Source organism: Microtus ochrogaster, chromosome 7 (assembly GCF_000317375.1).
Source record: "Microtus ochrogaster isolate Prairie Vole_2 chromosome 7, MicOch1.0, whole genome shotgun sequence".
NCBI classification, from domain to species: Eukaryota; Metazoa; Chordata; class Mammalia; order Rodentia; family Cricetidae; genus Microtus; species Microtus ochrogaster.
Window position 1 is genome coordinate 56,098,103 of NC_022014.1, and position 15,847 is coordinate 56,113,949.

Sequence of the window (15,847 nt, forward strand, 5' to 3'; positions counted from 1 at the left end):
GGAGCTTGATCCTGATTCAAGAGATGTGACAGACTTTGCTGACTCCCCATGGGAGGCCTCACCTTCTCTGAGGAGTGGATGGGGAGAAAGTAAGGGGAGTGGGAAAAGGAAGGGAGGAAGAGGGAACTGGGATTAGTATGTAAAATTAGATTCCTTTAAAAATAAAAATAGCTTTTGTTCAGGCAGAGAAATAAAGTCAAAGAGGTTGACTCTCAAGGAAAGAATGAATGACACAAGCTGGACCCCTCACCCCTGCTGCTGTCCCTGCCCCGAGATAGCTCACTGCAGCCGTGTCCCACCTGGCATGATGATCTCTGGGAAGCCCAGCTTCCGGGCCACCACAGTAGTCCTGTCCACTAAGTGCGGATAGTCTTTGCGGATCTGAACGATGTCTCCCACCAGCATCTTCATGGTCACCCACAGGCCTAGAAGGGAACCCTCACCGTGAACACTCATCTCTATGGCCGTCTCCCGGTTCGCTCACCACCCCTCCCCCATGCCTCCTGCAGGAGACTACTAAGAAAACAGATACGTTCACATATGCAGCCACCAAGCCCCAGGGGCTGTGTGGGTAGCATAGTTGGTTGTGGCGGTGTCAGCCTCTGATAATCACCCCCAGGTAATTATGAGTGCAGGTCTTCTTAAAGCAGATAGGACACCAGCCATCTGTCTCAAGGATTTGGAGAAAGATGAGATCAAATGTGGAACTTCAAAGTGCCAGACACATAGAGCTAGCAGCTCCTTTTGTCGTTAGGTGTGAAGGAAATGCCCATCCTATGCTGCAGTAGGCAGTCTGTGTTGCTATGGGCCCCACGCTCTTAGGTTTCCCACCGTGCTGTCCGGGTCTATTTACAGATGAATCAGAGGCTCCTGGGTGTCAGTAAATACAGCCTACTTGTGCACTGAATGATAACTGCATACCTTGTCCTCCACTGTCTCCTTTGGAGGCTATGACTTTGCTCAGAAGACTATGAAGGAAATCATTCTCAGCTGAGACCCTAGAAAGGGGAAAAGAGCACAAACGGTCACGTGGTGCCCCCATGAGGTTTTTGTCTCGTGTCCTGCATTGACACAGGGAGCAAGCACCCCAGCACGACTTAGGTGCAAAGTCAGCCTGCCTATGGCAGCTTGGGAAACACAATGCCCTCCTCTCAAACAGCAGCTCTGAGACCTGAAAGAAACCAAGGAATGCCACAGGTAGCAGGCATTTATGCCACAGAAAAGATTCCCAAGTCTTTGTCATGAATGTCTCCTCTGAAAGGTGACAAGAACTTCAGCTGCTTCAATAGACCTAATCACTCACCTTGACTAGGGTCACTGGCACAGTTACTTGGAGATCTTTGGGGGTGCTTAATCCTGACATTACTCTCAATGTGGAGTCATTTTCAAGCAAGTAAAAGATAATGACCTTCCTTGCTGTCCCTGCTTCTCCCGTCACAGATATACATGTGGCTTCCATGGAGGCGCTCCCAAAAGGCTGCTCCTTCACAGCTCCGTGGCCCCTGGTACACTCATAATTAAGGCCTTAACTTTGGTTGATTATCTACTTAATTGCCCATGTGAAGTCTAAGCTCCAGGAAAGCAGGTCACATTGACCATGTCCACCACTTCACCCCAAAGCCTGGCACTCTTCCCCAGAGCTGCGGTAAAGTCCCTGGTTCAGTAGCAGGTCCAGGATGCTCTCTCTTGGGAGGCCCTGCCCACCTACCCCGTTACTAAGGATCAGGAACCAGGGCTGGAGAGAGACTGGGATGGGCAACTTGGAGAGACACAGGACTGACTTACGGGTGGAAGGGAATAAAATGTTGCTTTTCCTCATCACTCTCTGCTTTGCCCTTGATGATGTCAGTGATGTCCATAACTAGAAAGATAAAGGAAATGCGTGAATAGTTAAGTCAAGCAGAGGTGGTGAGAGGGGTGGATTATACGGCAGGAGAGAAGGGGAGGAACATTGGAGGGAGGGCCCCAGGGTGTAGGAGAGGGCAAAGGAGATGGTTAGACGGGTGGCAACAACAGAGTTGGGTAGCAAGGCTCTTGTTGGATGTGTATACCGAGTCTTGTCTGTACTCACACAACCCATGGACAGGGACTCTCTGTAGGATCTGAGCATCCAATGAAACACCCTCTTTTCATGACCATGCGCATGGCATGCACACAGAATTGTTGAACCCTTGAGCCTCGCCAACTGACTTCATAGCCAATATGCAAATGTACCAGGGATGACCGGAAAGCCAGGGGACATGTGATGGCAGACGGAAGAGTCTCTCAAAGTGACAAATGGATGAGATGCAGGAATTGGAAAGGGTTCCTGATTTAAAACTTATATTTTGTTTCGAAATAATCGTCTTAGCATTTATCCATGCGGATGTATCAGTGTGTTAATGTACATGTGTAGAGGAAATTGTGCAGAGGTCTGAAGGCACCAGCTACCCTGGAGCTGGAGTTATAGACGATTGTGAGCTGTCCGATGTGGCTGCTGGGAACTGAACTCTGGTCCTCTGGTAGAGTAGCAAGCACTCCTAACTAACCACTTAGCCATCTCTCCAGCCCACCAAATTTATCTTTTAATAATAAGAAAAATACTGGCATATCCAATCGCCATGTCACAGGTATTTCAATTGTCTTTTGAGAAAAATATACTTTAGTGAAGTAAAGTGAGTTCATTAAAAAAGGAAATATATTAAGTAAATAATAGTGCCTTCAACTAATAGCCAAAATAGCACATAAACCACAAAAGTAGGGCAGGAATGACGAAGCTTTGGGCGTGCTTACAGCTAGTGCCAGGGGAAAGGCGGAGCTATGTGCTTCGGCAGCCCACAAGGACCCCGCACTGCCCTCCTTCTCTGAATGTCCGTTCTCATCTGGAATTCAGACGGATGGTATGACTCACTCTGTGTAACTGCATTTCCTCTCCTGGATATGCTTTTTTTCCAAAATGATTTGCTCCCCATAATTAGATCCAGACCGTATTGTTCGTCCTTTTTCACAAGCGCTAGGGAGCTGAGGCGCCAACTGCTCAGACTGTGCCACGCTCCTGGGTGCCCTGGGTCAGACCTTAGGACCGCATTATTCGCTGAGCTTATCATAAATCTGGACTCAGTCACCAATGACTTCAGTTAGCCGCCACAAATGTAGTTATTAAAGGCTGCTCGGCCCAGATTTTGCAGGGGTGGAGGGGTAGGAATAATCTTTAAAATTCAGCCACATAAAAACGTGTGCTCTAATAAAATTTAAGTGCAGACATCAGTTATCACCTGCCACCCCAAAGGGCCTCCTCAGCCCCTGGGTGCACTTCTTGATATTAGTATCCTTAAGATCCATCTTCCCAATTCGGACTATTTGGCAAATCAAGTAAATCTTATCCCTGTTGAGGTCTTTGTTTCCAAGATCCTATAAAGAGAGAAAAGAAAGCAGTTTCAATCGTATGTTTAATAAAAACAAGTAAACTAGGAACAAAGCAACGGTCATTTCTAAGGAGTGTGGCTAGCATTGTAGTGTCACCATTGGTCATAGGAAAGGTGGAAACTGAGGTCACCACACCCTTTGAACAGATAAGGAAGGCAAGGCCCAGCTGAGATCCTGAGTGGCAGGACTCTAGAGATGCCACTCTGCACCATCTCGTCTGATCCCTCACAGTGCTATCAAGCACCTCAAAGATGCTGCTATTTTTGCATCCCACTTTCCCCTGTAAGAACATTTCCTCTGGATCATGACCTTGGTCCTTGTCATGACTTTGGTCCTTGGTGACTCTGGGATGGAGTTTAGTAACTGGAGCAGCATTGCAGAGGCATGCCCTGAGCATCTCAGCATTCTACTGCAGTGTATTTAGGTGCCCCATCTTCATCAGGCTCCCTGCCAGCCAGAAAGAGCTGGGGCAGAAAAAAAAAAAGAGACATGCTATTATGTCAGCTTAGAAAGTCAACCCTGGGCCTACCCTTGCTGGGGAGCAGCTTACCCTCTGAGTTAATTCTCTTGTGAGCATAAACATGGGGGACAAGCTACCAGCTCATCCAGGAACAGGCAGAGCAGCCAGCCCCAGCCTCTCACTGTGGGTGGGGTGAGAAGAAGGGGACGCAGAGAAGAGAGTCTCTGGGTATAAGTCAGGCCCCTGATATGGCCCACATCTACCTACAAGGAACTGGCTAGTTAAATTTCATGTGCCTATTTGGCTAAGCTACGATGTACAGCTGGTCAAACACTAGTCTTAACGTTGCTATGAAGGTATGAACCTCCTCAGCTGACTAGAGTGAGTGAGGTTCTCTCCCATAACATCTGTGGGCCATGTTTAAGACCTTCAAAGCAAAACCTGAGCCTTCCTACAAAAGGAGGAATTCTGCTCAAAACTTTACTCTGTAAGGTCGGCGTTTTCCAGCTATCTTGCTTCCCTGCAGAGTCAAGCACCTATCTTCTAGATTGTTCCCGAAAGCCCTGAGTCATGAAGGGCTCTCCTTTTACCGTCTGGCAGAGTGGACAATGTCCCCTCCATCACTGGGATCACCCTGACAGGCAGGGAGAAGAGAAGGAGAAGTGCAGTAGCTACCTGAGGAAGCCTGCTGTGCCTGCATGACCCCAAGGACCTGCAGGACTCCTTCAACAGCTCCAGTCTAGAACCTCCTGGGAACTCATCTTTGGAAGTCATGCTGATTTTTTTTTTAATTTCTCATCCCCCAACAACGTCAGTAGCTCCCTGTTTCCTACCACATTAGCGCTCATCTTTCCAAGCTGACATGAAAGGGCTAGACATAATATACCCAGCTGTCCTCGCCAGCTGATTCCTCACTAGTCTCTCTATTTTTATCCACATAGATTGCTTTATTGCTCTGGAGATGTACAATACTCTCTCTCTCTCTCTCTCTCTCTCTCTCTCTCTCTCTTTCTTTCTAAGCACACCTCTACCCCAAATGCCTGCCTCTTATTCCTCTGTATAATCAAGTTCTCTCCATGATTAACATCTCTGTCCTCAGTCATTTATAGTGAACCCCATTTTTAATTACTTGTCCTCTATGTCAAGATTTTTTTTATCTATTTTTTAAATATTTTGACTTCTGTCTTTGTGAGACATTCAGGAGCCAAAGAGGCCTTGACACCGGAAAGGTTTCTGCCAACCTACAGAAGTCCTGACCCCAGCACCTCAGAGCCTGACTGCCTTCAGAAAGCTGCCTTTGCAGAGAAAATGTGGTTAAGACAAGGTCATCAGGGTGGGTTGATCCAATATAATACCTGTTTTTACAAGCAGAGACTAGGAGGCACACATGTGCACACGCATGCGCTCACACAAGTTCACATGCACACATGACCATGAAAAAGGAAGAAGGGTGTTGTCTACAAACCAAAGATTGCCCTCAGACAAAGCAACCCTGCCAACACATTATTGCCAGATATCTAGTCTCCAGAACTCAGAGAAAACAAATGTCTGTTAACCCAGCCAATCTACGAAGTTTCATTACAGCAGCACTGGCAGACTAATACACTAGATACATGCAGAACCAAGGTTCTGAGACATCATCCCCTCTCTCCACACCCTAAGAAGAGATGCCACTTGTCCTCAAAGGAAAATACAGTTCTTTAAGAACTGTTTGGGAGGATCCTTGGCCCTAGAGAATCTCAATGCTCCATACACTACAGCAAACTGCCTGAACACATGCTTTGCAGCCCAGGTAGAATTCTTGGCCTGGCACATAACAAGAAATCCTTATTGAGAATGTAGGCTCCAGTCTGAGGCTTCCCCCACCCCAGTCACCTCTACTCTGGTCTTGCAAAATTCCAACATTTGGTGGAAAGACAAGCAATAGAACTTAAGAAGCATCTCCTGCTACAACAACATGTGCATTAGCACGCCTTTGCCTTCCTAGTCTTCTTTCCTGCAGCTCCAGACTGGGCTAATGCATCAGGGGCCTCACGATACACCCCATTTCCATACGGCAGACCAAAGAGGGCAAACTCTTAGGGAGCCGATGGAGGAGACATCGGCATCAGCCAGACCCTTATGCCAGCTTCTCAGGCCCAAGGAGCCACCATCCTGACCCCAAATAGGAGACCAGAGAGAGGGCAAACATCCAGAGGGTAGAGAAAGAAGGCCAACTAGTGCCACAGCTGCCAGGTCGTATCTCACACTCAACTTCAGTCAACATCACTGTGACACCCAGTTGAAAGTGGCTCGCAGTCATACACCATTGTGCCGCCCTGTTTTAACTACCGTTGCTATTTGGATTGCTTTCTGACATTGCTACGGTGTCTTTACTCATTTGTTTATTATTTATTATATTTTAATAAAATTTTATTTTATATTTTTTTCTACTTTCTTGCACTCTAAAGCTGCAGGAAAGGAGAGTAGGGAGAGAAGGTATGCTAATGCCCCTGGTTATTATAGCAGGTAATGCTGATTCTAAGTTATATTGTTCTGCTTCCCTCCCAAATACTGGAATTTTGTAAGAACAAAGTAAAAGCATTTTAAAATAAAACTAATAAAAATTAACTAATTTTATGTCAATTATTATTAATAATTTATTATTCTTTCAGGACCCCCATTGGTGGACCTGAAAGCAGAGGCCTCGTCAGCTGTACCCTAGCAGCAGGCACTGAGCTTACAAGTGGCTTTTGAATCCATACAAAACACAAGAGCACCGTGACCTTTCATATCTCCAAATGAAGCTGTCAATCATCTCAAGAGAGGGACACATCAGTCTGTCCAACCAATCAACTGAAGGTCTTTAGTTCACTTGTTCTGTAGAGCAGAGGTGTGGCACCCCAGAATTCTGAGAAGCCAGGATCCCATTCTCACCAGTCCTGTGTGACACAAACTTGCCCCTGCCTTTTCCTTCACGCTCATATCATGGGCTGGTCCTCTGCACAGCAAAGCACTGATTGATTCCCTGTCCTCCCCCGTCTCGTGGAACATATGTCTCCTGGTTTAATCACGAAGCCCCGTGGGACACTCTTATTTATCAAGCAAATAAATAGGCTCCTCCTTCTAACTAGCAATAGATATACAAGATCAAGTGCATTTGTATATGCCAAGAAAACTCTGTCTCAGCAATTAGGACCTATGATCCCATTCCATGCCTCTGGCATATTTTTTTTTCAGGAAATAACAAACAAAATAAATCAAATATACCCCCAATCTAATCACAATGTAACATAAGACACTGCACTTAATGGGCTGTAACAGGGAAATTATTGTAGAGCAAGGTAGGTTAATCTAGCATGTCGGTCACTTCTGGATCTAACTCATCAGTTTGGTCAATGCCAAAACCCATCCCAGCTCCTCCTCCATAATTTCCCTCTCTAATGCAGGCAATGGAGCACGGAGGTGCAGAGTCTTCTCCCCAAAGGAGCTTGTAGACAATGTTTGTTTCCTTAGTGAAGAAGGAAATGATTTCTCTGCTGGAAATGATAACCCTTATCTCATTCTGTTTACAGAGCCCCCTGCTCAGAGCTAAAGGCCAAGTTCACTTTCAGAAACAACCCATCCAAATAACAATTGACATTATCCTTCTACATATAAGTCATGCTAGTTAAGTATTAGTGTTTGGGAAGGATGGTCCTAAGGACGTGCCAGGTCTTTAATTGCCTATGGCTTAATTATATTCAGAATGTCCAATTGACTAAGGCAGCCAGTGTCCTTGAAAGATCCTATATTTTTTCCTGATGAATTTTAGAAGTGTTTTCAGAAAGACCAAATAAAGAAAATTAGATTTACTGTGAATTAACGAGCAAATCAAAACTAGTAGCTTCAGTGCCCTGGTTACCTAACCATTGCTGATCAGGGAGGCACACTTGCTTAGATGGTCCTGTTGTCTGTGTGTACAGAGTGAGAAAGACAGGGGAGGGGAAGAGAGCAAAGGAGGAGACTCATCTTCCCAACGCCCAAGGACATCCTTAAGACATACAAGGACTCCATGAGCAATGAAGCCCCATGAAAAGCCCAGAGCATAGCTCTGTGTGGAGCCCTGCTCCATCCTGAGCAATGCCCAGCCAGCCTCTTTCCCAAGGCCAGGTCACTGGGCGTGTAGAGAGCAGTGGACAGAGAACACACACTCACCGTGAAGACCACCTTCAGGTTATTGAGCATCTCAATCTCCTTTGGGAATCCCTTGCTGCCCCATCGCACCAAATAGTTCTCACTGTGGGAGGAAGAGTAGCAGTCTGTTACAGGTGGGGCATCCATTCAAAGATACCCATGAGCATCAGCTACGTTTTCAGCACTGTAGTGGCTACTGGAGACAGGGCAGTGTTTGAGAGAGCCTTCCCTCTGAAGGATAAGTTGTGTTGGGAGTGGGGGACGAATTATGAACATATGTGTATCCTTGCACACCTTTCCTCCCCAACTGCTAAGAACATCCTGGTGCAGCTGCCTAGTATTTTTGCCGAGCAGCTGCATACTCGGTAGAGGTTATTGGCAAAGTCAGAGATGAGAGAGGAGAGGATTTTAGCAGGCTCTGCAGAACACCCACTAGTGCATCTCCCTTTCCGGCCTGCTCTCCTTCTGAGACTGAGTCAGGATTTGGATTTTTTTGAAGTTGTCCTTTGAAGGTACAACTGTTTCTGCTAACAGGGCGTCTTAGTATGAGGAACGTAAAGTTGTCACCTTTGGTCCATTTAAATAAACTGTTCCACTGTTATTTGACAACTGCATAATAATGGCATGCAAGTGTGCTGTGAAGGAAACATTCAAGACACTGTAAGAATGCACGTTGGAAAGTCCTGCCCTGGTCTAGGTGGAGAGAGACATCTTTGCTAAAGAAAACGCATGTAATCAAATTGAAAAGGTTTCAGGTGAGGCAAAGATGTATGCAAAAGTCATAGATGTAATCTGAGAAAGAGCTTTAAGAGTTAAGTGGTGTGGGAAAAATTATACAGAGACCCAGAGCAAATGGGCCTTGTCGATCATTTGGGGATTTTTGACTCTCTCTTAAAACTAATGGAGGGAGCTGGAGAGATGGATCAGGGCTTATGAGCACTTGCTGCTCTTGCAAAGGACCCAGGTTTGGTTCTCAACACCTACATGCAGAAAGCTCACATTGGCATGTAACTCCAGTTCCTGGGTAACTAATGCCCTCATCTGGACTCTGCAGGCATCTTCACAAACGTGGTGTGCGTACAAATAGGCACACACATACACATAAAATAGAATAAACTTTTAAAAAATTCTGAAGTAATAGAAATTCAGTGAAGAATCGTATGAGGGAATGGAGACAACCCATTACTCAGCAATCCCCCAAGATTCAGGCATCATAATTTGCCAACTGACTACTACTGGCAATCACATACACCCATGTGGTGAGTACTACTGGTCTACCCAGGCAGGCCAGAAAGACTGAGGGGGCAGCACTAATATTACTTAGAAGCATAGTACACTTTACTGAGATGAGTCATTGGGTGTTTTATGGCATCCAGAAACATACAGTTGATGTTGAATAAATGCCCACTAATTTGAAGTCAGAAAATTAAAATAATAATATAACCAAATTTATTCTAGTAGGCAGCATAAAAGAATTCAATGAGGTGAAAGAAAACTGCCTTATTTAGAGCGCCCCCTCCCCCCCCTCTCTCTCTCTCTCACACACACACACACACACACACACACACACACACACACACACACACACACACCTTCCCTCCACTCAGATGGATATTTTCTTGCTTGTTTGAATGGTATTTGCTTGTTTGTTTGGAGTTTTGTTGTTAGGTTGCTGATTTTGCTCTTGCTTATTTTAAAAACAGTGGGTATAGAAGCCTTGGACTTGTATAAGCAAGGTAAGTGCCCAAGTACAGAGGTATATCCTCAGGCCTGTTGTTGCTGTTGTTGTTGATTTTCCCCAGAGTGGCCTTGAACTCACAACCCTCTTGCCTCAGTCTCCAGGATAGCTGAGGTGACAAGCCTGCTCCACCCATCTAGACTTACTCACAGTGTTCACCAGAGTAGCTGAAACAAAACTAAAAGAAGGACATGGACCTAGAGCATATGGGGTCCAGCCTTCTTCAATCAACCAAAAGTCAAAACACAGGCAAATTAAGTGTACAATTACATTTTGCTTTCATTTTTGGTAAGAGCCAAAATTTTCAGTGGGATTGATAGCAAACTATCCAAGAAGGCTCTGTCAATAGTATCTTAAGTGATTTCCCTGATTATTTATGGATTACTCGTGTTGAAGTACCTGGGTTCTGTCCAGTACCTTTCATCACATGTAACAATCCCCTTTCTGACCAGCTTGCTGCATCTAAACAGCAGGCGCCAGCAATTTCCTTTGGAGAGAAATGTAATCATAAATAAGAAAAGCAATTTAGAAGGCTGAACTGCTCCCATCCATTCTTGCTCAGAAGAGCTGATGATAGAATCTGAAAGTTTGAGCCATTGACACAGGTGAGGAGGAGGAGGAAGGATTGTTCCATCCTCTTAAACTCTTGGGGACATAAGCTCAGTGCTCACCTCATGCCCATGCTGCTACATTTTTGTCCTACAAAAAAAAAATATTTTCAATATCCAGCCAGGTCTCTTTGGGTATCCTGGGAACCTGGCCACAAATGGTCCCAACATGGAAAGATCAGTATCAGACAACTTGTCTCCAGTTCACATCTGAGCCTCCACAGAGGAAGTCTTAACTTCTGCCTGGGACAGTAGGTTAACAGTGTTTAGAGTGGGCAGGAGTAGAGAGTGCAGTTTGAGGAAGAAAAAGAGCATCTAAGCCAAGTCAGACTAACACAGGGAATGTTTCAGGCCCCTCTTCTGTGCTTTGTTTTTTACTGGTTAGCATTTTCATGATCTTGGTGCTTCCCCATCCCCATTCCTGCTCTTCCTAAGGACTGCCCTGTGTCCCTAACACTCTCAAAGGCATCATTCAGACACATCCCATCAACCATATTTTCCAGGGTGGTACATCAGGGAACACAGTGACCATCTCAATGATCTATCACTTCCCTCCACAAAGCTGACTGAGGCCATCCATCACTGAGTGGACCAGGGGCCAGGCAACCTCACCGATGCAGATCCAAGTTGTCACGTATCTAAGGGACACAGGGGTTCTAACAGTGCTGTTAATACCCCTTTCTACAACTGCCTCCAGTGCAATTTTTAGGAGCTAGCCAGGAACTTAGGGCACACGGGGCAAGGGCCCTAAAGAAGCAGGAACTACAGCGTATTTCTAGTATCTACTGGGCGTGATCAAGTAAGCACCAAGTTCTAGTATCTTATCCACTGAGACTGAGCCAGCTGAATAACAGAGACTTAGATGTGTGACAAATTCTAGCTTTCGATGAGAAGGGTGCTGAAACTCTGGTGGCAACAATAAAAACAATCGAGTGGCAAAATTAAATGGAATATAATTTGTCTTTAGAGTCAGGTGGGCTTAGATCTAAGCTTCAGCTCGGTCGTTTATAAACAGGTGTGACTTCAGGCATGTTTTCTGACCTCTTTGAGCTTCACCTTTTCATTGAAATTTCACTCTAGGTTCAAATGAGATCGAATATAGAGCTCGGTGCTGTCCTCCTACCTGCACAGCCCAGCTATGCTTCACCGTCTCCGGGAGAACCACTACTAACTAAAGCACCACTCCTCACTCGGTGCTGCCTGTGACTTCATCTAATCATCCTAACGTTGAACTAGAAAAATACCATCTTCCATATAAATACAAAAGGATCATAATCCAGCTCCATTTTAATGTGTCAAACAGGAACTATGCCTCCAAAACCCCTACTGCATAGAAACAAATAAAGATCACCTGAGAGCAAGGATTGGCTGAGCCACAAGCACAGGGGAAGGGGATGAATGGGGCAGAAGAGAACAATCTTCAAGATTCCCAAAGGCGTTTTTCGTCCTTGAGCTGAGTCACCCAGAAGTTCCCTGGCTTCCTTCATACCCAAGAGCAGTCAATGGCAGGCATTCGTGATGATGCCCATTGGTATGCTGTGCCCATATTCACCTGCACTTTTCTCATTAAAGTCTGAAAGCAATGGCCCAGAGAGGTCAACGCTCACAGTTTGCAAAGAGCCAACTCAGGCGTAAGTTTGTTTAGCAGCCTCATTAGGGTTAAAGGAAATCAAACAGCAGAATGAGTATGTGAGCTTTTGTGGAGGATTGAGATTTTCCACCATTCATTTCTCAGCTCCCATTTTAAAAACAGGTATTTTTATCCTACCCATTGCTATTTGTCTGAATCTTGCAATTTTTGATAACCAAGACACATCATCATAACCACAAACCCGCTGAGAAAACAAATCAGGGGCAAATAGCACTTCCGCCCAACTCCCACACCCTCCAAAGGAGTCCTTCCCACACTTTCATTGAAGCTGAGTTTCTTTTCTGGTAGGAACTACTCCACAAAGAAAGGTAAGAGGAAAAGATCCTCTGTACACTGCCAAGTCCAGCTTCCCACAGGCCGAGAAGCCAGGACACACCAGACACACTGACCTTATGACCATATTTCTGTGGGGGTCGTAGAGAGACATGAAGAGCTCAGCATCCTCCCCAATTCGGCACACGAAGTTTCTCACAAAGACATAGAGGCTGTGGGTGGGAGATGAGGAGATCCGCGAATACATCCCATAATCTGGCTGGTCTTTTGACTGAAGTGTAGAAAGAAGAAGAAAAACAGAAGATATAACAAGTAACCCCAGGACCACTTAAAACAACAGAAACACTGTCTGGAGTACGAAGAGCCCCTCCACTGTAAGCCGGAATAGTTGAGCATCCAGCCAGCTCAATCACCATAAGTGTCTGCTGTCTGAGGGTTGTCCCTTTGACCCTGCTTGCTTTCATCTTCCTATCCTGGGAGATATTACCACTGACCCATAACTCTCCATGAAGTTAGTGGCCTAAAAAACACAAGTTATAAAGGAAATCTCTAAGTGCTCATGTGTTTGGTTAATTTCATGTCAACTTGACACAACTTGGAAAGAAAGGCTCTCAACTGAGAAAAATCCCTCCATAAGATTGGCCCATAGGCCAATCTGTCAAGAATTTTCTCGATTGCTAATGGAGAGAAGAAGGCATAGCCCACCCTGGGCAGTGGTATCCCTGGGCAGGTGGTCCTGAGTTGTATAAGAAAGCAGGCTGAGCAAAGCCATGAGGAACAAGCAAGGAAGCAGTGCTCCTCCGTGGCCTCCACTTCTGTTCCTGCCTTGAGTTCCAGTCCTGACTCCCCTTGGTGATGGAGTGTGTCCTGTGTATTACAAGTTGCTTTTGATCACAGCAATAGAAACCCTAAGATATGGCTCTTAAGTAGCATTATGCAGGTTGTACACTGGCAATCTACCCAAACACCCTACAATCAGACAGTGATGTAGGCCATCAGTACAGCCAGTAATAAACACATCAACATTAGGCCAGCAATATACAGGCTCAGCACTGAAAAAAAAATGTTTATTAGTATACATAATAAAAGGAATTCCCAAAACAATATGCTAAGTCAAAAATACCCAAGAAAAATAACACTGGATATTCTATTTGAAAGCTCTAGAAGAGTCAGAATGAGGAAGAGAATACAAATTAGGGATTGCTAGGCTCGAATGAGGAAGGTGCATGAAGAAGTTTGTAAGGAAGATGGTAGCATTATCTGTATGCCAATTGTTGGGTGGAACATCCGTCACCACGCATAACATCCACCTAAGTGAAGCTTAGAGATAGTGATTTTTACTACGTGAAAGCAAGTCCAAAAATGTAGTTGCTTTCCAATAACTCACAGCAATTAATCAGAGCCACTTCGTTTTCACTATCAAATCTATTTTTATGCACTTATCCATGAATAATTTATTTTGATGCATTATAGTTTTGTTTGCAGGTGTCTGTCTTAAAAAAAATAAGGTTTTAATCAAGATAAAAATACACGGCAGTTAAAGTGGCCTTGTTTAAATATAAACCAGGCTTAATCTTCCTTGAAGTCTTTTGCTGGCTTGCCATCCTACTTAGATTGACATCTGAGCTCTTTCCCACAATCCCCAGGCTGCTCTGGAACCAGACTCTGCTGCCTACCTCTGCAAATTAGACCACTCCCCACAGCTCACCGTGCCCCACCCACACCAGACTTCTTCAGAACTTACCTCAGTGCCTTTGCATTTGCTGCTGCCTCTACCTGGAGCACCTGCCACCAGATCCCCTCAGTACTGGTGGCTTCGACATTACTCTTTCACACCTCCAAGAGACCTTTCCTGCCCAGTCCTCTCAAAGCAGCCCCCTGATTCACAGTGTCTACTTTATTGTCTTTTATCACCAGCTACAATTAACTTTTAATAAATTAATTTACATCTTTGCTACCTTTCTTCTCTTCTTTTTTCTAGAACCTAAAAGCTCCAAGATTGGGAAACATGCCTGGCATTGAATTACTTGTGGGATGCATGCCTAATGACTAACAGATCTAAGTACAGAAACTTAAAGCCTGCATTGTTGCTGATCATCTCAGGTTGGAGGACAGATGGCCCCTAGAAATCACACAGTGCAATCTTCCAGCCTGTCCTTTGCAGTTTATAGTGTGCACAATGACAGCTTTGCTTGGCCAAAGCCTCCAGAGTAGAGCTCACCATTTCCTCTTTGATGCGCTCTGTGATTTTTTCCGTAGCCTCCTCGTGAGCGTGGAACAAGCTGATGATGCTGGTGTTGTCAGGGTCCAGTATGTTTCCATCTTCGTCTCTGACAATTAGATCAAGCTCAAGGATTCTGTAAGGCAAGAACCGGAGGTGACACTCACTGGAGAGGCCTTAGGGTGTGGTGTCCTCCGCAGCAAAGGGTTGATTAAAGCTAAAACCTCTACTAAGGAAACCTCTGTGTAGGAGCGGCTAAGGAAACTGATCAATAACAGGAAACTAGGTAGTGGAATTTATAAGTGTATCATTTCGGGGCTGGTGAGATGGCTCAATCAGGAAAATGCTCTTTTTCCAAGCAAGGGGACTTGAGCTAAATTCTCTGAACCCACAGAACAAAAGCAGGCATGGTGGCAGATGCTTCTAATGCCAACGCTGGAGAAACAGACAGATTCCCTAGAGTTCACTGGCTGACCAGGCTAGTCATCTTGATGAGTTCTAGGCCTATGTTTAATAAATAAATGAGAACAGGAGGATGGAGCCTGAAGAATAACATCACAGGTTGCCCTTTTGCCTGCGTCTCCATCTGCACACACATTGTACCTGCATACATGTAAAAATGCACACGCAGAGATAGAATGTAGTTTCGCCATATTTTGCAAAATATCTCCATGAACAAAATAGAATATGGAAAAATAGCACCTTTTATGTGAAATAAATCAAACCACAGAACGACAAACCTAGCCAGATGTGTTTCCTAGTTGTTTGTATAAGAATAGCCATGAGCAAAGATCTAGATGCAAAAGATGACCAAACCACAGACATGGGTTACCCATGAGAAAAGCAGAGGGTCTGGGACCGGAAGACATGGAGCAGTCCAAGGAGACATACGTGGTGTCTCGGTTTGTTTAATGTTTCACTCCATACACATACATAGGTGCTCACACATTATTCAATAGTATATGGAAATGGTCGTTGAGGTAAAGCACTCTGAGATATATTGATTGCTACCCACGGCCTGATCTTCGGCTGCTCGGCTTCCAGGCCACAAGCTTTCGCTCTTTGGCATGGATCTGTGTCAGCAGCACCTGTCACTCTGCCTGTCAACAGCACTGACAGGAAAGTCACAAGCAGTAACTCTCTTCAGCTGGCACTACACTCACCACCCCCCTCAACCCTGAAAGCCAGGCGCTGTTAGTATTCCCATCTTACACCTTTAAAAGAGACAAGGAAGCCGGGCGGTGGTGGCACACACCTTTAATCCCAGCACTCGGGAGGCAGAGGCAGGTGGATCTCCGTGAGTTTGAGACCAGCCTGGTCTACAGAGCTAGTTCCA

The 15,847-nt window shown here is 45.3% G+C and overlaps 1 protein-coding gene across 1 annotated transcript in view; it reads right to left on the bottom strand.

The window, feature by feature from the left end:
* Window positions 1-15,847, bottom strand: part of Dock2 (dedicator of cytokinesis 2) — a 413,920-nt gene that overhangs the window by 353,819 nt on the left and 44,254 nt on the right. The window contains exons 7-13 of the mRNA XM_005350387.3: window positions 14,512-14,647; window positions 12,407-12,561; window positions 8,042-8,123; window positions 3,255-3,390; window positions 1,786-1,861; window positions 922-998; window positions 300-425 (exon numbers count right to left, since the gene is read on the bottom strand). Coding sequence (XP_005350444.1) covers window positions 300-425; window positions 922-998; window positions 1,786-1,861; window positions 3,255-3,390; window positions 8,042-8,123; window positions 12,407-12,561; window positions 14,512-14,647 — 788 coding nt within the window. The remainder of the gene's footprint in view (window positions 1-299; window positions 426-921; window positions 999-1,785; window positions 1,862-3,254; window positions 3,391-8,041; window positions 8,124-12,406; window positions 12,562-14,511; window positions 14,648-15,847) is intronic.